The following is a 22944-nucleotide window of genomic DNA, read 5'->3' as shown; positions in this document are numbered from 1 at the left end:
GTTTATAATAACTATTGCTGCTTTTCATATGACTTGGTCTTTTCTCCTATTATGGTGTCATACTTTTTTTTTCCTATATTTTTTTTCTTTAAGAAAGGGGAAAAAATTTCTTTCCTTGCTAAGATAGCCTAAATTTCCACTTTAGATGTGAAGTTTTTAAAATCTGAGTTAGTTATATGACATACTTTAACTTTTTATATATAGGTAGACAAGATATAAAGTACATAGTATTCAGCTATTACTAAATGAGTCTAATCGTTACAGGAAACAAAATGCAGATGATTTCAATATTTTATCTAAATTAATGGTTCTTAGATTTTATATTTTTTATAATTTGTATACATATTTCAAATAGTGAGCTTTTTAATATGTCAGCTTCGTTTTGCTTATGAAATTATTTTTTAAATATTTTTATTCTGCATGTAATTTTTTTTTTAAATCTCTAAGGTTATGTCTTTTGGGGTATGTATTAATACACACTGATAATATTTCTTTGAAAGTGGTTTGGTTGGGTTTAAGAAGAACCAAAATCTGAATCGATGTGGGCAACAGAACCATTTTGATTTCTTAGCTGGTTGACTAACCTTCTTTTCCGTTTTTATCATTGCTAAGTGTTTCTTAGGTGATTTGCCAACACATCCAAACAAAAATCAGAAAGCTGTTTTTCTGTTTTTCTCTGGTGAGAGCAAGTATGTTATGGTCTCTGAATGGTTCCTTCTAGCTTTGTATGAATATTTTAATTCAGTACATTTAAAAAAATTCAAATATCTATGTGGCTGCTTTTATCAGAAGATTCAGAAGGTTTGTATTGTTACTTTCGTAATTACTGCTTAGTGTTGTCTTCTCTGTTACATGGTAAGCTCCTTGTGGGTAGGAGCCATGCTGCTTTCATTCCTGAATACCCAGTGCCTAGTGCAGAATCTGTCACACAAGTAGCACCTAAGAAGTATTTATCAAATGAATAAGCCCTCAGGGATACTTTTAGTTACGGAGTTTCACATAACTTTTTACTTCAGGTCCAGCTCCTTCATTTTATGTAGGTCAGGGAGCAGACGTTTATAAGTTAAATGAGTTACTCATGCATCTGTTCTTTCGTGTTTGTTCCATTAGTTGACTATTAGATGATATCAATAGAGATATTCTCAGGTATGCCATATATATATACTTTGAAAATATTTTCCTTAATATTTTAGTTAAATATCTGATGAGGTACTTGTCTAGATATCATCCATTAATTACAGTGGATTTATTGATCATTGAAAAAGTATGGTTTGATTACTAACAGACTTAATTTTCTAACTTAGTATTTGTTTTTTTTAATTCAGTATTTGTTTTAATATTTTTCTTAGTTTTTCAATATTTGTTTTTATTTATTTTTAAACATTTTATTTATTTGAGAGAGCACGTGCGTGGGGAGGGGGGAGTAGTGGGAGAGTGAGAAGCGGCCTCCCTGCTGAGCAGGGAGGCCCATGCGGGGCTTATCCCAGGACCCTGGGACCACAACCTGAGCCGAAGGCAGATGCCCAACTGACTGACCGACCCAGGTGCCCCTCAATATTTGTTTTTAAATGGAAGAATTTAGTAATCTTTTCACTGTGCCCTGGTAAACTATATTTCCTTTTGTGACAAAGAGGCCAATTACTGGCTTGTGATCATAATTTCTAAAGATAATGTCTAATTAAAGGGAAGACCGTTTTTATCAATAATCCAAACTACCTGGTTTTCTTCAGACATTCTCTTAGAACTCTATTGCTTAGATCCAAAGCTGCAAGTCATTTTGTTTTTAGGCCCACTGCTTAGCTTACATATCTCTCCTATTTCTCAGACTACATGATCACTAAACATGACAACTGACAGCAACAGGCCCACTAACCTTGAAGAGAAATCTAGGTATTTAATGAGAAAAAGTGGTTTCTCTGAAGTCTGAAGACATGTTACCCTATATATCTGTTAAGTAGTGTTCTTCGTATGCAGTGGAAAGACCCCATCAAAATATGTGCTCTTGATTCCCTCTGTGGTACTTAAAGCAGAATCGAGAATATTGGAGAGCCCCTGACTTTTATAGCTGAGGGAAGGACAGCATGCCTGTGTATTTGAGGATGTCTGAGAAAAGGACTAGAAACATTTTCAAATTAAAAAAAAAATGTATTACATTTAGTTACTAAGATTCTTATATTCTTTGAGAATGTATTTTGAAGGATGAATGGATATCTTACTTGATATGGTACCCTAAGGAGAAATTGAGAACTATTTTACGGTATTCTATTTCTTAGCTGCAGTTTTCTGCTCTTTGCCAATTCCAGTAATTTCAATTTTTATGATATTCAAGATATTTGGATTTGAGCTGAATTTTCTCATTTTCTGTTTTCATTGATAACTTTCTTATTATGCCTGTAGTAAATATGTGGTCTTTTTTTTTTTTTACTATATATTAAATATACTGTATTAAAAGTCAAAGTTTATATAGAATTAACAGCATCAACTTCTTGTAGTTCTGAACTAGATTCCCTTCATTCAAGTGTTTATTCTTGGTATTTGGTAGGGAGTCAGAGATCTTGACCCACTAATATTGCCTCCTTTATTTAAATTATCTGGCATAGTAAAGTCAAAATTAAATTGGTCTACCTCTTTCTTTCACATAAGTTAGTGTCTTTAGGAAATATTGGGGGTTGTGGGTTTTTTTGTTGTTTTGTTTTTGGAACCAGGTTTTGTTTTTCTCCCACATGAACTTACGTGTCTCTCCTTTCTGTTCTTTGCAAGTATCTATAAAGAAAATGGAACACTTGGATGATACTCTAATTACATGAAGGGAAGGAACATTTCTTATTTTTAAAATACAGTGATCAGTTACAGCTCTCAGTTTATTCTCTAATCTTTTTTTGTTCCTTGTAAGATTAATCAGACAATTAAAGTACTGTTTAGAACCTCATTAAGTTTTGAAATATTTGTCTGGGTTAATGTTTGAATCAGTGATCTCAACTTTTATTTGATAAGGGCATTTGTAATTCAAAAGATCTCCCTTAATCAAAATTCTCACATTGTCTTCAGTTCTCCTTCATCACAGGTTGTGCATTTTTAACGTGGCTTTTCCAGCTGCTGGTCTATGACTCTTCTTTGTGCTTACTCTGGATGGGACCTGCTATCCATGCCCTCTACCATTAATCTGGTATTGACCAGAGTGTTTTAAGAGGCAGTCCCTTTCCCATTTTTCTCTAACTCCCTACCTGGTACTTTTTTGACAAGCCTATTGCAAAGTCAATTTACTTCCGTGGTTTCAGTTTTCTTAATCTGTGAAATAAATTCATTAATAGATTTTTAAGGCATGTTCTAGTTCTAATGGCTATTAATTATAATAACAAAAAATATTGTGTTACTACATTTTATAAAAATAGAGACTAAATCTGGCAGAGAAAAGAAAAAGTCTAAGAGAATAGTGTCAGAACAGGGGGATGCCTGAACAAACAAAAAACAGTGAAAAAAATAGAACCAAAAGAGGCAAATAATAAAGGAGTAATAATATTAGCTAATATTTATAGGACTTTAAGTTACCATGTGCCAAGTACCTATTACTTCAATAGGAGACATATTTAAAGAATTTTCTAAGGCATCTCCTAAAACCATACAGAATATTTATTATTTTAAAACAGAACTGTCATCCAAAAATAGTATAAGACTGTAGTCTTTAAGTACTATTATTCCAATATTTTAAAAGTGTATGTAGTTCGTTTCATCAAATTCATTCCAAAATTTGTCTTTTTTCTTTTCTGCCTGGTGCAACACTCCTTCCATATCCAGAGTCACTACTTGAAGTTCTTCTGATAGCCAGTTCTCTTATAGGACTCTACAGAAAATGCTTACCAGATAGCATCTGTATACTGACAAAGCTTAGGCAGTGGGCATCAGCCTGTACCAAGGCAGCAGCTGTTGTTTTATTAATGTGTATGTTTCTTCTACCTGGTTCCTAAGAGAATTTAAGTAATATCCATTCTCTCTGAGTCATAAAGAAATCTTGCTCCCTCACGGTGAACATTTTAACTACGGAGGCAATAATTGTTTTGTTTTGTTTTGTTTTATTTTTCTTGTTTGATGTATTTGGTGTTGTGTATAAGATATATAAATATATAATATCATGGTGATGATCTTAAGTTGAAAGCTACTATTTTGCCCTAATGTGAAATATAATTCATGTCAGAAACCCAAGTTGAATAGTAAAAGTGTCTGATATTACAAAATAACTACATAACAGATAGTCTTCAGTAAAGAAAGGTAAAAAATACTATATCCTTGTTTAGCTTACATTGATGTTATGTATAACCATCATGAACCATCTTCAGTTATCTCATAAGAACATAGAAAGCTTGTTTTGTCTTCTTTCAAACAAATTACACTGCATTGACTTTCATAACTATATCCAAGTAAGAGCAACTTCTAGGAGTTTACGTTCAACTTTGTGAAGGGCAGAGATATTTTCTGTTCATTTTCCAACTTCACTCCAATTTCGAAAGGAACTAAATTGCTTTCATCTCAAGCATAATGCAATTTTCAGTATTCATGGGAAAGTTAGAAGTACTATAAATATTTAGGTAGGTCCTACTGTGCAAGTATAAATACCAGAAGGGGTATGTTGAGTGGAATAATAATATTTGTTTTAAAACTTTTCAAAGTTCTTATCATGTTTGATTCTTAAAAACTATATATGATAGCAGTCTTTTTTTTTTTTATTTTTACTTTTTAAATACAGTCTTATTTGGTACAGAATACACTAAGTCTGATGTTGAGAATGGCTTGACCAGGGCCACATACGTAGCCAGCAGGGATTATGTGAAAAACTTTCCTAGAACTCATTCCATTCTTCCTCATTCTCTCAAATTATCACTGTGGCCCTCAATAGCTTCCAGCAGATACTGGCAGAATCCCTGGCCTGGGGGTGTGCCCTCAGCTTTACCAAAGCCAGTAGTTTTGTTTTGTTTTGTTTTTGTTTTTAAGATTTTATTTATTTATTTGATAGAGACAGCCAGTGAGAGAGGGAACACAGGCAGGGGGAGTGGGAGAGGAAGAAGCAGGCTCCCAGTGGAGGAGCCTGATATGGGGCTCGATCCCAGGACTCTGGGATTACACCCTGAGCCCAAGGCAGACGCTTAACGACTGAGCCACCCAGGCGCCCCCAAAGCCAGTAGTTTGCACCAGCCAGTAGCACTTTGCCTGGGAGTTGTTACAGGCATACTTTCCAGGCCTACTCTAGAGCAAGAATATAATTTATTAGTCAGATAATGACCCAAGTCATTAACTTCCTGACTTAGGGCCTTTATTACTTCATTTAGTACCTCTGATAATGAGGACATTTCAATTTAAAAGCTCATTTTCAGTTGTTCATGTTCTGGAGTTAGATACGTCAGTGAGTTTTCCATTTTCCACAATAAATGTATATAACTTTTGAACATAAAAAGAGGTTAATTCATTTTTAACGTTTCTTCCTTCTAGTTGAGTTTTTACAAAAATAAACTGCTGTTCTTTTTTGCTTTAAACAAATAGCTTTATTGCAATCAGGATTAAGTTGTACCCTGTGAAACTCACACAGACTGTCAGCATTGAGTGGAAAGGCCATCAGAGCTGTTGACTCTCAGCTGTGTGTATATGTAGGAAGCATCTCAGAATATTGAAAAACTTGGCTAAGTAAACCTTTCCTACCATTTTATGGGAAGGTTTTTTTTTTTTTGATTTTGCATTGTCTGTAAGTTATAATATTATGCTCTTCTATTACGCAGTCATTTAAAACTAGAACATATTACCTTAGCTTCCTGATATGTCTAGAAGAAAAAAAAACCTGTCTACTTCTTAAAATCAAAACAAAGTAAAACAAAAAAATGTAGACAATATTGTGGTTTCTTTACAATACAAATTTGGTTTCTTTTTGGTAGCAGAGTAAGGAGCTCTAGTTTAGACGCCAAGAGGTTTTTCTGGTCTTGGTTCAGTCAGTAGCTGACATTATGTCCTTGGGCAGATCACTTCATCTCTTTTTTTGGGCCTTGGTATCTTTATTCATTGAACCAGGAAGTCGAACTAACTTGTCTCCAAGGTCCTTTCCTGTTCTAAAATGTTACGATTCTATTTATGAATTTCTCTTTAATATGGCGTAGTTAGTTCTGTGATGTTTTGTGTATTTATATGAATTTCCTTTCATTTTAGATATGATGAATGGATTAAAGCAGATAAAATAGTAAGACCTGCTGATAAAAATGTGCCAAAGATAAAACATCGGAAGAAAATAAAGGTACGTGCTTATTTTGCTAAAAGTACATATTTTGCTACATCATAGCTGTTAATTAAAGAACTTTACCTCTAAAATGATGCATTAAGTGTGTGTGTGTTAGTGTTAGTAGAGATAGCAATTCTCGTAGAATAGGGAATTTATCAAATGCTGTATTTGGGTATAGTTAATATTGTCAACTTACGGAAAGGTCTTTTGGAAACAGTACTAAATGATCTTTGAGGCTTTTTTAGTCCCAACATTGTGTAAAGCTACCCAGCCTGATTTCACTTAAATTATTTCAGTCCTTTTTGCCCCTCTCATCTCCAGCTAGGAGCCGTAAAATAGTGTGGCTGGGAGCCTGGCTTAGTGTAATGGCTGTAAACTATTCAGAGGAAGAAAAGAAGGAGGTATCTGAAGGCAGAGGAGAGCCTGTCTGCACCTCGTCTGTTTCTCCTCATTTTTATCTGACTCTATTTGCAGGAACTTAGAATGTGTTCACAGGACCTTGTTAGCCCCACCATAGATGGGTACCATGGGGAATCTATTAATGAGCAGGTGTGAAAATTAATGCTACTGTTATGCATGATAGAATTACTCTTATTTATTCTAAGACTAAGTGTTTTAACTGTTTTATTAGAAAGTCGACCATTAACTAGGTTTAAAAAATTTTTTTATCTTTTTAATGGCTTTTTTATCCTTTGAATGATATGTGTGTGTGTGTGTGTGTATAGTTGAGGTGTTTATAGTAGTTCTTCTGAAATTCAGTCTGTATTCACACTGAGGAACTGTTGACTTTCGTGCTGGTGGCCCCAAATAGTGCAGGCTTTCCCCCAGAATGGTTGTTCTTTTCTCACTGTAAAATTGAGTCTGTTCTTCAAGTTTTGGTGTAGCAACCCCATGTAGCTACAACTAGGGCTTCTCAAATCCCTTTCATGTTCACTTTTGGTCTTTATTGGGAAGTATGGAAATCAGGATATTCAGCATTGCTTTTAGCTACTGGAAGAGTTGTGTGTGAGTGGTGTTAAAAAAGCCAGTTTCCGTACACAAAACAAGTTTTAGGAGGAGTATTTCTCAGGTAGAGGATGTGGTAGGGATGGGAGAAGCAGTATTAGAATATTCCCAAGGGAGTTGTTTTCCTAAATACTCTCAGTTCAGTTCTTGGCCCCTCCCATGGCATATTACAATTCCTGGTCATTAGGGAAGAGGCATGTGAAGTTTGAAAAAGCTTACTAAATAATATTCTGATATTGTACACCCTTCCCTCACTCTGTCTCATCTGTCTTCTGATAACCATTAAAAGCCATATCTGAATTTTGAATGGAATGGACCTTTTCTGCCCTCAGAATACATGATACATTATGATCTCTGGAATAAAATAATGAAGTAGTGAAAAGTCTAGCTACAGGAAAAAAAATGGAGCAGCACTAATTATTGATAGATTGTGGTCATCTACTTGCAAATCAGACTTTTCAGTGCATTCTGAGAATTAAGCCCAGATGTCTTAAGTGGGTGGCTCTCGCACTTGAGCACCTATCACAGTCACGTGGAGGACTTGTTGGAACTCTGATGGCGTGGCCCCATCCCCAGCATTTCTGATTCACTAGATCTGAAGTTTGTTCCAGGAGTTTGCATTTCTAACACATTCCCATAAGATGCTCCTGGTGTGGGTCCAGGGACCACACTTGGAGAACCATTACCCTAAAGCATCCGTAATATGTAATGAATTATCTTCTGTGCATCCAGAATGGTGATAGTGGCATACCATCTTTGCGAGAAGTGTGAAAATAGTCACTGAGATTCTATAGTATGTCTCTGTAATAGGATTTCAGAGTTGTTTACTGCGCCGTCATGCTCTTCATCATCATTAGAAGCTTATCTAAATGATTTTTCATATAAATTATTTTCAAAACAAATTTAAAAACAGTTTCCAGGAAGTATTTCAGTTAGCCTCTCCTCATCTTAGTTGTAAACAGTTTTTTTTCCTCAAATGTTAATTTATCAATGAGGCAGGAAGATTGCCTCCTGACTTCACTTTATAAGAGATCATTTATTTAGAGTTATTCCCAGGTGTCAGCTAAATGAAGATGTTTGGAATTTTGTCATTCCCAACCCACATTTTATACTGAAAATGTTACAAGTTTTGAAACTACCAGGTTGAAATTGTTTTTCATTTAAATGAATATTTAAGCCTTTTGGGATTTAATTTTGAAGAATTTGTAATGCCAGTTATTAGCAGTATGAGGTTTGTTAGTCTTAATTTCTTATGGGATTGCTAATTTACCTCCACTATTAAAATTTAAATAGTAGACAAAAATGTTTTGTTTATCCTGTAGTATTTGTTAAAAACTTTGGAAAAATATCTCTGGCTGTTTTTGAGCAGCTTCTTATATTCTTTCTTTTCCTATTATTTAATAATATATAAAACAACTTTGAATTTAAAATGAGTGTTAACATTGTTACTAATAAATGCCTCATGATAAATTATGATTAACAAGAGATACTTTTTTTTCTTAACCTAGAATAAATTAGACAAAGAAAAAGACAAAGATGAAAAATACTCTCCTAAAAACTGTAAACTTCGGCGTTTGTCAAAACCACCTTTCCAGACAAATTCATCTCCTGAAATGGTATCCAAACTGGATCTTACCGATGCCAAAAACTCTGATACAGCTCATATTAAATCCATAGAAATTACTTCCATCCTTAATGGACTTCAAGGTAAACATAACCAATATCCTGTTGCATGCAACTATATGTTTTTAGTTGTTATAAATCAGATTCTGTAAAGGCAATTCGCTGCTTTTTAATTGGACCAGAATTTTGTTTTCTGTTGTTACGTGAAATAAAATCAGCCATTGATTGAGGATTAGAAATATTTCTATTACTAGTAGATCTAAAGGTGTCGTTAAATTTTAGTTACCACCGTACAGTACTATACTGTGGGTTTTTCAGGTACTGTCCTTTTCCATTCCCACGTAAAGCATGGTTTGTGTTATGTGATATTAAATTATATAGTTATACTGAATTTTTTTATAAAGAACACCAAACTTTGCTTATTTCGATTACATCTATTATGATCTCTTTTATGATGGCATTATTGCTTAACATTTAAGGCAGAATGAAGTATAAATATCAAATAATAAAAATGAGGAAGACTGGAGAGGGGATTTAATAAATTTGTCAGGGACGGCACTGGAGGAGATAATGCTAAGTGAAATAAGTCAAGCAGAGAAAGACAACTATCATATGATTTCTCTCATCTATGGAACATAAGAACTAGGATGATCAGTAGGGGAAGAAAGGGATAAAGAAAGGGGGGGGGGTAATCAGAAGGAGGAATGAAACATGAGAGACTATGGACTATGAGAAACAAACTGAGGACTTCAGAGGGGAGGGGGGTGGGGGAATGGGATAGACCGGTGATGGGTAGTAAAGAGGGCACGTATTGCATGGTGCACTGGGTGTTATACAGAACTAATGAATCATTGAGCCTTACATCGGAAACCGGGGATGTACTGTATGGTGACTAACATAATATAATAAAAAATCATTAAAAAAATAAATAAATAAATAAATTTGTCAGGGAAAGGGGAAAAATGACCTATTAAATGAAGTATATATTTTCATAAAAATATTTTACATTTCTCATTACTTAAGAGTTTGGATTTTTACTCATTTAGAATGTGACAAAAATTGTTTTATGTCTTTTCATCAGATGGTTATTTACATGAACTAATTTTATAATGCTGTAAATATACTTAAGTTCAGTCTTCATAATTTTCTGATGTATCAGACATACAGACAGTATATCAAAATATATATAATTTAAAGAATAATATGAATATGAACATGGTATGTCTACCATAGTGATGAACAAACAGTATTTACTTAAAAGAATTTTGCATTTCTGCCCCAGAAGTAATTAATATCCTGATTTAAAAAAAATTTTTTTTAAAGATTTTATTTATTTGAGCAAGTTGGTGAGAGAGAGAGAGCGCGCACGCGTGCGTGCACAGGGAGGGGGAGAGGGAGAGGGAGGGGGAGGAGCAGACTCTCCACTGAGAGGGGAGCCTGATGTGGGGCTCGATCCCAGAACCCTGGGATCATGCCCTGAGCCTAAGGCAGACGCTTACCCCACTGAGCCACCCAGGTACCCTAATATCCTGATTTTGGTGTGATTATTTCTTTACTTTTCTTTCTTTCTTTATTTTTTTTTTAAAGATTTTATTTATTTATTTGACAGAGATAGAGACAGCCAGCGAGAGAGGGAACACAAGCAGGGGGAGTGGGAGAGGAAGAAGCAGGCTCATAGCGGAAGAGCCTGATGTGGGGCTCGATCCCACAACGCCTGGATCACGCCCTGAGCCAAAGGCAGATGCTTAACCGCTGTGCCACCCAGGCGCCCCTCTTTACTTTTCTTTAGAACTAAACACGTATATATATTAAACATAAGTATATATTTCTAAAGAGCATTTAGTTTTTTTAAAACTGAGTAGCAAGCATAAGCCTTGCTGTGTAAGAAAAGGCGATATTTCCACTCAGATGAAGTCTCCCTGAGAATTGTACCTGAATAGAGTCTGTGGGCCATATTCTTATTTCATATTCAGCTTCTCTGAGAGTTTGCAGAAGCATCTCTAAGGAAATTCAGTGGGGCAAGGTCATAAGGGAGTTCTGGGAAACACTGGGGCTCACCATGAGCAGAAAATCTGATGTTAAAAAAAAGAAAAGCAAATCTGATGTAGTTATAGCGGATGATGAACAGAAGTGTGGGAGTAGTAAGCTGCTCTGTATTTTTTGATTCTAGGCTTATCAAATACACCTCTAGCTTTCAGGTGCTGGTCAAAGCCAAACGTTTCTGCTGGGTAAAGTGATGTATTCAGCTGATCGGGGTAACACTTGGCAAGACATGGAGGGGAGAGCTGGAAGTTCATCAACACGTTGTTAAAACAAACTAAACCTATTTAAACTCCTTCAGACTGTATGGGGGCAGCAGGCATCTTAGTGAAGGTAGTCCTTCGTATTACCTTCTTTGGAAACAACACTGCTAGTATAGCCTGGTTTCCTTCTGCATCTGGTATGCAGGTATCTTCTTGGGGAGATCCCATTCTAGGGATCACTCTTCAGAGTACTCCTTGGGATTCCTTTGTTTTGGCATCTCATGTCGTTTTTACCCTCCTTGAGCATACTCTCATTGTGGTGGAACATACTCTCTAGTAACTTTTTAAGAATAAAGTGAATGAGAAGGAAGGTAAGTTTTTAGAGACTGTGTATGTCTGAGAAAGTCTATTCTGTGTATGGTTTAGCTCGGTTGAATGTTTTTCGGTATTTTATTGGCGTTGTTCAGTTGTCTTTTTTTTCTTCTAATGTTTCTGTGAAGTCCAGAGCTCTTCCAATTACTCATTCTTTCTGTGTGACTTGTTTTATTACTTGGGGTTTTTTGTTTGTTTTTTTTTTTTAATTTTTTATTTTCTTTTCCCTGTCTTTGGAATCTTGAATCTTTGTTTCTGATGTCCTAAAATTTTACAGTTTTTATGCCTTATGTGAATGTATTTTTATCCACTGTCTTGTGTTCTTGTTAGGCTCTTTTCATTCTAGAAACTTGTGCCTTTCTGTTCCAGGTTCTTTTCTTGAATTATTTTGTTGATTATTTCCTCCTCTGCATTTTACTGTTCTCTCTTGTTTGTGTGTGTGTGTGTGTGTTTTCTTGACTAGTCATTATACCAATATTGTACTTTCTATAGTATATTCTAATATGTTTATCTTTTGGGGGGTGGGGCTATTATTCATTCTTTTATGTTCTTCCTTGATTCCTTTTTTTTTTTTAAAGATGTATTTATTTGAGAGAGAGAGTATATGCTAGCACACAGTTGGGGAAGGGCAGAGGGAGAGGGAGACAAGTAGACTCCCAGTTGAGTGGGGAGCCTGATGTGGGGCTTGATACCAGGACCCTGTGATGATGACGTGAGCTGAATCAAGAGTCTCAGACGCTTAACTGACTGAGCCACCCAGGTGCCCCTTTTCTCTGATTTCTTAGAAAATTTTCTCAACTTTATCTTCTGATCCTTTTATTGACTATTAATTTATTGCTATAATGCTTAGTGACAGCTGTAATGCTTTTAATTTTCAAGAACTCTTTATTTTCTGCATGGTCTCCTACCATTCTGTTCTTTTAAGATGGGTACAACATCTTATCTTTCTGTCTTTACTCTTTCCAAAGAATATTATAAGTGTTTGTTCTTCTTTTGCATGGTTACTTACTTCCAGTTGCTTTTTCCTGCTTTATTTTGATCTCTTCCTTATGAAGGACTTTTTCCTTGGCTGTCTTCTCCTGATAGGAAACTTGAGCACATGGTTGGGACAGGTCAACTTTGAGTTTCATTGTAGGGTAATCTGTCTGGGTGAGCCATTTTGTGGGGGAGACAACTCTCAGATCTTTACGACTTTTTCTTAGATTAGTTGCATTCTAGAGAGAGGAGTCTTCTAGTCTTGACTAGAGGGTAAGAGAATGGCTTCCCGTACTCTAGGATCCAGTTGAGGAATGGGAAAGGGAGGAGGGGAAATTCTTAGCTTTTTTTTTTTTTTTTTTTTTTTTAAAGAAGTCTGCACATTCAGCATGGAGTTCGACACAGGGTTTGAACTAATGACCCTGAGGTCAAGACCTGACATAAGATCAAGTGCTGGACACTTAACAGACTGAGCCACCCAGGTGTGCCTTAGCATTTTTAGTTCACTGATCCCACTGAGTTCAGCATCACAGCTGTACCTATGCCTTTAATAGTTCTTAGCATTGCCTAGGCCAGGAACCTTTCTTACCATCCTCAGAGAATAAATCTCCAGAAGAGTAGTCACTTAGCAAACTGCAGTGGCGGTGAGGACCTAGGAATGTGAATACTTGCCTTTTTCTTTCATTTTTTTTTTTTTTTAAAGATTTTGTTTATTTATTTCAGAGTGTCGCGTGCACAAGCGGGGGTTGGGGGTGGAGGGAGAGGGAGAAGTAGACTCCCTGCTGAGCATGGAGCCCAACTCGAGGCTCAGTCCCAGGACCCTGGGATCATGACCTGAGCCAAAGGGAGAGGCTTAACTGACTGAGCCACCCAGGCACACCTAAATACTTTTCAAATAATGTTCACCCGGTGCTCCTTATGTTAGGCTGCCTCCTCCAGTTTTTGTTTTCATAGGTACTTGGTATGCCAATTATTCCTGAGTCTCTGGCAAACTGGTTTTATGCTCAGCCCCATTCACTGCTGACTTGAGAAAAGGATTGTCTTTCTTGGGTCTGTTTACCCTCATTCATCTGCTTTCTGGCTTGCACATTCTGTTGCTATTCTATTTGTCCCCATTTTTGTTGCTATATTATTTCAGAAATAGTGTTAATATACCATATGTATGATATGTGTGTGTAATACATAATTATTAATATACGATATTATATATTAGTATAACAAATAGATAACCCCAAAGAACACATATATACATGTACACACATATATGATATTTTTATAAATGGGATCATTGACACTATAAACGCCACCTTTTGGGTCGGGGCTTGGTATAGTATAACTGATAAATCTTTCTGTATCAGCACATCCATACTACGGAATAGCTGTATCATAATTTATTTAATTAGCTCTTGATAGGATGCCTGGGTGGCTCAGTTGGTTAAACATCTGCCTCAGCCCAGGTCGTGATCCCAGGTTCTGGGGATCGAGTCCCTCATCGCGCCCCCTGCTCATGCTCACTCTCTCTCACTCAAATAAATAAAATCTTAAAAAAAAAATTAGTTCTCGATAAAAAAAAAGATACTTAGGTTATTTCCATTATTTTTCCTATTGTGCAGAATTCAACAGTGAGCATCACATTGGCATATTTCTGACATTTCAAATATTCTCTTCTTATTATTTTCCCTTTTCCGTGGTAAATTTTATTTTATTTTAGATTTGGCCATAGATCAAGTTTAAGACATTTCAGATTATTTCCAGTTAAAAAGTGATTGTTGCTATGAATGTGTATGTATATGTACATGTATATATAAAGAAAATAATGTGAGGGGCACCTGGGTGGCTCAGTGGTTTAAGCAAGTCTGCCTTCAGCTCAGGTCATGATCCTGGGGTCCTGGGACAGAACCTCATGTTGGGCTTCCTGCTCGGCTGGGAGTCTGTTTTTCCCTCTGCCCCTCACTCCTCCCCCCGCCCCCAGCAAATAAATAAATAAAATCTTTTTTTTTTTTTTTTTTTTTGAGAATAATGTGAGACCACCCACAAGTTTAGAACACAGATGGATAAAAGTCTATCCCCTTGGCATGAGATGGGCTGGGGACAGAACAAAGTGGGTGATGGTTGAAATTCTGTGGAGAAATTGAATGTCTCTAGAGAATAATCTTCCACATTTTAGTACTAGAGATCCTCTAAGTACTAGTTCGCTGATGAATCACCAAATGGAAAACTTATCTGTTAATAAACCCTATCAACACAGTCAAGTTTTAGTAGGTCATCCTTCAGTGTGAATAATCAAGGAAAGCTCTAGCATAAAAGATGGAAACTAAAACAAACAGAAGAAATGACCCTTGAGGAGAGATATAAGGTAACAAACATAAACTATTAATTATTTCTGGTTATTTTTAATCTCAGAGAACGCATAAGCATCTGTAAAACAAGAACAGGATACAAGTGAAAAAGGAACAAAGAACAAGAAAAACTTGGAAATAAAAATTGAAATTAAAATTCAATAAAGCAGAGTTTGAAGTTGAGGAAAACTTCCAGAAAGTATAAGAAAGCAGTGATAGAATGTTAGAAGATGAGTGGTACGGAGTATCATTCTAGGAATAGTGAAATTAGAGGGGAAGAAATTAACAAGTAACCACACACACCACTGTCGTTTGCATATACTCATATGTTTATATCTTTGATTTTTTTTAATGGGGTGAGAGACACTAGCATTACTTCTAGAATCGGTCAGCCTGAGGAATCAAGAAGCCATGGAAACAGCATGCCTGGTTATGTGTAACTATAAAAAGCAATTGGATTTTGAAAAACTGAACAAGAAAAAAATTCAGCTAGGGTTTTCTTGTGAATTGTCCCACAGCTATATTATTGATTTGTTTATTTGTACCTCATTTCTTAGCGAGTGCTATATTATATATAGAGTTTGTTCTCATGTTTTTGTTTTTAAAGATTTTATTTATTTATTTGACAGAGAGAGAGAGACAGCCAGAGAGAGAGGGAACACAGGTAGGGGGAGTGGGGGAGAGAGAAGCAGGCTCCCAGCAGAGGAGCCTGATGGGGGGCTCGATCCCAGGACCCTGGGATCACGTCCTGAGCCAAGGGAGATGCTTAACGACTGAGCCACCCAGGCGCCCCTGTTCTCATGTTCTTTCTCTCCTTAGTGAGTGCTGTATATGTGCTGTCTTCTCCCCCCCCCATACATATTAATTACTAGGGTCATCCTGGAATAATCCTTGGGTGGGTCGAGAAATTACCAGTAAGTGAAAGAAGAACAATTTTCAGAACTGACAGACATGAATCTTTCTTTTTTTAAGATTTTATTTATTTATTTGAGAGAGTGTGTGTGTGAGAGAGAGCACCAGTGGGCAGAGTTGGGGTGGCGGTGAGGGAGAGGAAGAAAGGGAGAAGCAGACTCCCCGATGAGCAGTGAGCCAGATGTGGGGCTCGATCCCTAGGATCATGACCTGAGCCTGAGCTGAAGACAGACACTTAACCAACTGTGCCACCCAGGTGCCCCAGCACATTGAATCTTTATATTGAATGAGCCCATCAAACACCTGATAAATTAGTGAAGGAGCCATTCCCTGGTGCATTATGGTGAAATTTTAAAACACCAGGAATAAAAAACCACCACTAAGGATGAGAAGACAAAGGAAAGTAGTATTTTTAACACTTACAAACAAAGTACCCTCAAAATTTTGAAGGGAAATAATTTTCAACTTGGAACTGTATACCTGGTTAAACTATCCATAAAACAATAAAGTTTGAGGGTTAGGATGTATTTAGACATGTAGGCAAAGAATATCTCCTATGTACCCTTTTCAGGAAAGTACTAGATGATGTGCTGCAACACATATGGGAATAAACCAAGAAGGGGGAAGATGGGCAATTCACTTAACAGTGGGTCTCTGTCAAGTGAAGGGAATTCCTAGGATGATGGCTGTTAGAGCAGACCCAGAGAGCAACCAACTAGATGGAGTAGAAAGTTGGCCTGTAGTACAGAGAGGTTTGGTGAATAAGGGAACTGGATGGAGTGCTTGACTGTATGGAGCAGTTGAAATAAATGTGAAAAGGGGTACCTGGGGGGCTCAGTTGGTTGAGCGTCTGCCTTCAGCTTGGGTCATGAACTCAGGGTCCTGGGATCGAGCCCCATGTTGGGTTCCCTGCTTGGCAGGGAGTCTGTTTCTCCTTCTCCCTCTTTTTTTTTTTTTTTTTTTGTTTAAGATTTTATTTATTTATTTGACAGAGAGACAGCTAGAGAGGGAACACAAGCAAGGGGAGTGTGAGAGGGAGAAGCAGGCTTCCCGCCTAGCAGGGAGCCCAATGCAGGGCTCAATCCCAGGACCTCGGGATCGTGACCTGAGCCGAAGGCAGACGCTTAACGGCTGAGCCACCCAGGCGCCCCACTCTCCCTCTCCCTCTTCTTCTGCCCCCCGCTTATGCTCTCTGTCTATCTCAAATAAATAAATGAAATCTTAAAAAAAAAAAAATGTGAAAGACTTACAAAAGGAAGACATAACATAGAAAAGAAGGACTTTTGGAAACTTGGAAAAATAAACGGCTCTATGAGAAAGGAAGTTCATCAAGCGTGCTACTTACTTCTGCAGTGAACCACGTTTATGTACGTTACAAATAGTATATTTAATTAACTAAAGATAACTTTATATAGAATCTAAATAGAGCAGGAGATGGGAGTATTAATAAGAAAGCATCCTCATTGCTCATTGCAGGCTAAGCTTCTTCCTAAGTGAACAAATAGTTACTGTTATCGTCTCTTAATAATACACTCTCCGAAGAAATAGTATTGAGACTTTGCAGGCTGAGGGAAAAAGAAAAAGAGCTATTGGTTTTCTGTTGTGAGTCTCCATTTGTTTGTTGTCATATACGCATTGCTTTGATTATCAGTTTAAGAAAATTCTGTTATACAGAAAAGTTTAAACGTTTTTAACTGTTGTAATTGTGTCAGTTTTTTACTTTTAGGAAACTTAGGTAAAGAACATGCATAGTTTTGTAATTACGATTCTAAATTCAGGAGTCAAATGACTTAGATTTCGATTTCATCTCGACTTTTACTAGCTCTTTGGGGTAGTCTAACCTCTCTAAATCCCAGTTTCCTAAAGTATAAAATGGGGTTAATAATAACATGCCCCTAATAGGGTTATTGTGAAACTGAATCAGACCATCTATACAAAGCATATCAAAGCATCTGGCATGTAGCATTTTCTCAGTAAATATTATATTAAAATCATAGCAAAGGCAATTATTATTTTTAAAGATTTATTTATTTATTTTGAGAGAGCACATGCAAGTGGTGGGGAGGGGCAGAGGAAAAGGGAGAGTCTCTAGCAGACTCCCTGCTGAGTGCAGAGCCCAACAACACAGGCTCCATCCAAGGACCCGTGAGATCATGACTTGAACTGAAACCAAGAGTCAAACACTCAACCGACTGAGTCACCCAGTTCCCCTGGCAATTATTTCTTACTTAATTGAATTCATTTACTACAATGAACTTAAGAAATAAATTCTGTAAATATTTTTATATAAGGTATTAGTTAATTGTGTCGATTCTTTAAAACATCGTGGAAATCCATTATTCACAAATCTTTGAGTAATCATTGCTACACTGAAAATGAAGCCTACAATTTCATAAGAATACAAACTTTGAAGTTAGAATTACCTGGACTTGGGACTGTGTCCTGACTGCACTATTATATTCTACTCATAAATTTGAGAAGTTTCTTTTTCGTAATCAGCTTTATTGAGGTATGATTTACAAAAAACAAAATTCACAACTTTTATGCTTACAATTTGATGTGTTTTGGCAAAATTATATAGTAGTGTTACTACAGCCGCCGTCCCAATATAAAACATTACCATCTTTGTTTGAGTATCTTCCCTCTCCAAAGCTCCATTTTTTTCACATGCAAAATGAGGATAAAACCTAGCAACCCAGAGGGCTATAAACACGGGGCCTAATATGTAAAGTGCCTTGCAAAGGGAAGATCTTGCTAGTGTCATTATCAACTCATCAGTTTTTCTTCTTATTTTCTAGCGTCTGAAAGTTCTGCTGAAGACAGTGAGCAGGAGGATGAAACAGGTGCTCAAGACACAGATAACAATGGCAAAGAAGACTCTAAGGTTGATCATTTGACCCACACCAGAAATGATCTTCTTGCAAAAGAGGAACAGAACAGTTCATCTTTGCTAGAAGAAAACAAAGTCCATGCAGATTTGGTAATATCCAAACCAGTGTCAAAATCTCCAGAAAGTTTAAGAAAAGATACGGAAGGATTATCTGAAGATTCTGATTATGAAGAAGAAGATGAAATCACAAAAAAGAGAAAGGATGTTAAGAAGGACACCACAGAGAAGTCTTCAAAGCCACAAGTAAAACGTGGTAAAAGAAGGTATTGCAATACAGAGGAGTGTTTAAAAACTGGATCACCTGGCAAAAAGGAAGATAAAGTCAAGAACAAAGAATCACTTTGCATAGAAAACAGTAGCAACAGCTCTTCAGATGAAGAGGAAGAAGAAAAATCAAAAACAAAGATGACGCCAACTAAGAAATATAACGGTTTGGAGGAAAAAAGAAAATCTCTACGGACAACTGGTTTCTATTCAGGATTTTCAGAGGTGGCAGAAAAAAGGATAAAACTTTTAAATAACTCTGACGAAAGACTTCAGAACAGCAGAGCTAAAGATCGAAAAGACGTCTGGTCAAGCATTCAGGGACAGTGGCCTAAAAAAACACTGAAGGAGCTTTTCTCAGACTCCGACACAGAGGCGGCGGCTTCCCCGCCCCATCCTGCCCCCGAAGAGGGGCCGGCGGAGGGGTCGCTGCAGACCGTGGCCGAGGAGGAGAGCTGCTCGCCCGGTGCCGAGCTCGAAACGCCGCCTCCAGCCAGTGCCGATAGTAAGCCTGCTGAGGAAAAGCCAGTGGAGGTCAGTGACAAAAAAGCAGAATTTCCGAGTAGCGGCAGCAATTCAGTGCTCAATACCCCGCCTACCACCCCGGAATCGCCTTCCTCGGTCACTGTAACGGAAGCGGCTCGGCAGCAGCCTTCTGTGACCGTGTCAGAACCGCTGGCTCCAAACCAAGAGGAGGTTCGAAGTATCAAGAGCGAAACGGATAGCACAATCGAGGTGGATAGCGTCGCAGGGGAGCTCCAAGACCTCCAGTCGGAAGGGAACAGCTCCCCGGCGGGCTTTGACGCAAGCGTGAGCTCCAGCAGTAGTAATCAGCCAGAGCCAGAGCACGCGGACAAAGGTGAGCGAGCCGTGCGCGGCGCCGCGTCCTAGGGCTTCCCTCCTTACATTTCCAAGGGCTTCACACGCTCCTGTTAGGACGAGAGGTCTTTAAGTGAAGTCCTTGTGTAAACGTGGTAAAAATGGAAATTTGAAGGGTAATGTGAATAATGAATGGTGAGTGAATTTAAAAGCTTGAGGGTTTAATGTCCTTTGCTTGAGCTGTCTATTACATTGCATAGTGGACCAGAACACATGCTAGAAATGCACCCACGCCCAGATCCAAACCTTTTGGAAAATTCCTTATGCACTGGTTGACTAAGTGGCATGAGCAGCTTAAATATATTTCTGTAACGTTGTTTTTGCAATTGTAATGTGCAGTTTCTCACAAACATTTTGATTTATTGACAGACCCCTCCACCCTTAACCAAATACTGTATGTAGGGGTTTGGAGCAACCAACTGTCCAGGCACTGCTTTCCTCAGACAACCGTGTCAAACTGATTTTCAAGCCTGACTAACTTGTGTGAGTTTGTAAAGGAATTTGATGCTTTCTTAGATGCATAGCTTCCAAATTGAAGGACCAATGTTTATGTTCATAACCTACAGTAATACTTTTTTGATTTTCCGTGCAGTTGTTAAAAGTGGAAATTCAAATTAGTACTTCCCAAAAGTATTAGTGCCTTTTGGTTTTGCCATAGCTATACTTCTGTCATCATTTTTCTTATAAACCACTTCATTCAGGTGTCCTCAAATGAATATAATATACGCTGACACTTGGCTTTGAAATATACTTTTCCATTGTAAAGATAGGATATGTATTTTATATAACATACAGTTTTTATTATGCTAGCCTTATGTTTTTAACTGAGCTTAAGGAGATGTGATAGAGATCAAATGAATTAATTCCAAGTTTTCTCACAAATATTTTTTCTTTTTTCAGCTTTACTGAGATATAATTGATGTAACATTGTCACACAAATCTTGACTTAAAACATTTCTTTTTAAAAAACAAATATTAAGTAAAAAATATAGTTGCAAGTCAGTTGGAATCTTCACTGTGTTTCCACATTCATACAGCTACAATATGCGTGCCATGAAGAAGAGATACAAGAGCTTGTCTTCTGATAGACTAAGTTAGCACTGCCCTTTGGAATCTTAATCTTGCCCAGGTTAAGAAGCATTCAACTTGAGAAATACTCCCAAATTTGGGGTAACAGAGACCATCTGCTTTATCAAATCAAAGCATAGAATAGTTTTTAGAATTGATCTCTCTTTAGAAATAAATTCTTAAGCACTTATTTCATATGGCCTTGTTTTAAGAAATTTGTCTACCCATACCAGAGAATTCACATTATTAAAAGTAAAAATGTAAATTTTACAATTTAAGTTTAGGATTTCCCTCTAATTAGCTTACATTAAGCTTTTTATTTCTTGCAGCTGAAAGCTTCAGAATTAATACTCTTTTAGGGAGAAGCCTGGCAATTATTTTTAAGACTCTGTGCTTCAATATAGTCATTATCTTAATCACCTTCTTTATGTTTCACTTAAATTGTTATATTAAAATAGCATTAGGAAGAGTTATCAGTAGGGTGTAATTAAAAAACTATCTAGGAAGTTGCAAACAAAATAGTTAATAGCCTGTTCCATTTTTGACCAAGGAAGCCATGTCATGTATGCTCAAGACTGATTTTACCATTGGTAACAGGACTAAGAAATATTTCTTGTAGCAAACATGGCATAATTTTTTTATCATATTTATATCCTGTCATTATAGTATCCAACATTGTATTGAGTAGAGATGGGACTTTCTTAATCTCTGAAGAAGTCTGGTAGACAACACATATAACTAGAAATACACAGAAACACAGCAGATGCTGAGGACCAAGTTAATAGTATAGAAAAATGTACTGAAACTACCATTCAGAGTAGTGGTCAAGCCATGAAACCTGGGCATCAGGGAAAGTCTTAGTGAAGATGTAGGACGTAGGCTAGTCTTTGAAGAAAAGGGAGACATTTATGATGTTTCAGGATGATTTCCTACCAAGAAGATGAAACGTTCCTTAGAATTACTGTGCCGGATTTGTAAATGGTATATGTGTTAACCAGTGCTCTGGCAGTGAAGTTATTGATGAAATAAATAAATTGGTAAAATAACTAAGTGTGAATTACTACTAAAATTTATCCCGTTAATATGATGATATTTAAAAATTATATTAATATCATTATAAGATATATCAATATTTTTACCTGTAATTAAATCTTAATATTTATTTTGGTTTTATTGAATTTTAACAAATTTCAGTTTTTATTTTCAGCATTTACCAGTGTTTGATTTACTAGACTCGTAAACTCCCAGTACTAAATTGAGAACTATTTTTAATTTATATCTGATTTTTTCTAAGAAGGATGTGCATACTTAATTTGCTTTTTTAAAACTCTTAACTTTTATTATGTACAGTAATTCAGTTCATTGATGATAATTTATTCCAGAAATTACAGTAATTTCTATGATAATTTATAAACCTCATAATGAACATGCATAGTTTCAGAATTGTTCTATGCTTCTAAAATGTGGAATTATTTTATACCTAGGAAAGCTTGATTTTATTTTGTGTTACTTAATAATTTCTTTCCCATCGTAGCCTGTACAGGTCAGAAAAGAGGGAAAGAATCTCAGGGAGGAGGAAGTTCATCAAAAAAGCAGAAACGAAGCCATAAAGCAACAGTGGTAAACAGCAAAAAAAAGGGAAAAGGCAGTAAGTGTGAAACCTCTCATTATTTAAATATAAAAATAATGGCAGATATGTTTTTCCCCCCCCATTAAGAAAAGGGTATTCAGGATTTGGGATAAATATTTTGATTTTGTCTCTGTCCTCCAAAAAGTCACACAGAAGTCTTCTGATCCTAGGTAAATTCTAGGATTAAGCAGTTTGGTGTTGATATTCAGCAGTGGTATTGATTGCTGATGAATGATCAGGTAATCCTTTTTGAAATAATAGCCAATATAATATAAGCTCAACGTCTTTGTTAGTTTTACGTCCCACAGTTCTTTTCACTTGCCATTATATGTGCCATATATAATTGAAAATGCTTCAATTATATATTATTTTTATTACAATGAAATTGATTGCTTTGTAACTCTTCAAGGCAAAATCAGACTGGAAGAGAATAATCAAGATAGCTTTTGAGCTGTAATTCCAACAACTCCAGTCTATTACTTTTCTCT

At 36.6% G+C, this 22944-nt stretch overlaps 1 protein-coding gene across 7 annotated transcripts in view; it reads left to right on the top strand.

The window, feature by feature from the left end:
• The window catches only part of ARID4B (AT-rich interaction domain 4B), a 147128-nt gene that overhangs the window by 114153 nt on the left and 10031 nt on the right, over positions 1-22944 (top strand). For 6 of the 7 annotated variants that reach the window (XR_008958096.1, XM_026504137.4, XM_026504138.4 and 3 more), the window contains 4 exons: positions 6187-6271; positions 8770-8968; positions 18524-19738; positions 22361-22474. Coding sequence is in view for 6 of the 7 variants with exons in the window: in XM_026504137.4 (XP_026359922.2) it covers positions 6187-6271; positions 8770-8968; positions 18524-19738; positions 22361-22474 (1613 nt within the window). In the remaining variant the exon portion in view is untranslated. Of the gene's footprint in view, positions 1-6186; positions 6272-8769; positions 8969-18523; positions 19739-20127; positions 20488-22360; positions 22475-22944 lie in introns of those variants that run through there. The other variant, XM_044386049.3, reaches the window with a different exon arrangement.

Source organism: Ursus arctos, unplaced genomic scaffold, assembly GCF_023065955.2.
Source record: "Ursus arctos isolate Adak ecotype North America unplaced genomic scaffold, UrsArc2.0 scaffold_7, whole genome shotgun sequence".
NCBI classification, from domain to species: domain Eukaryota; kingdom Metazoa; phylum Chordata; class Mammalia; order Carnivora; family Ursidae; genus Ursus; species Ursus arctos.
Note: the sequence above shows the minus strand (reverse complement) of the source record. Positions and strands in the feature narration are given on the sequence as shown.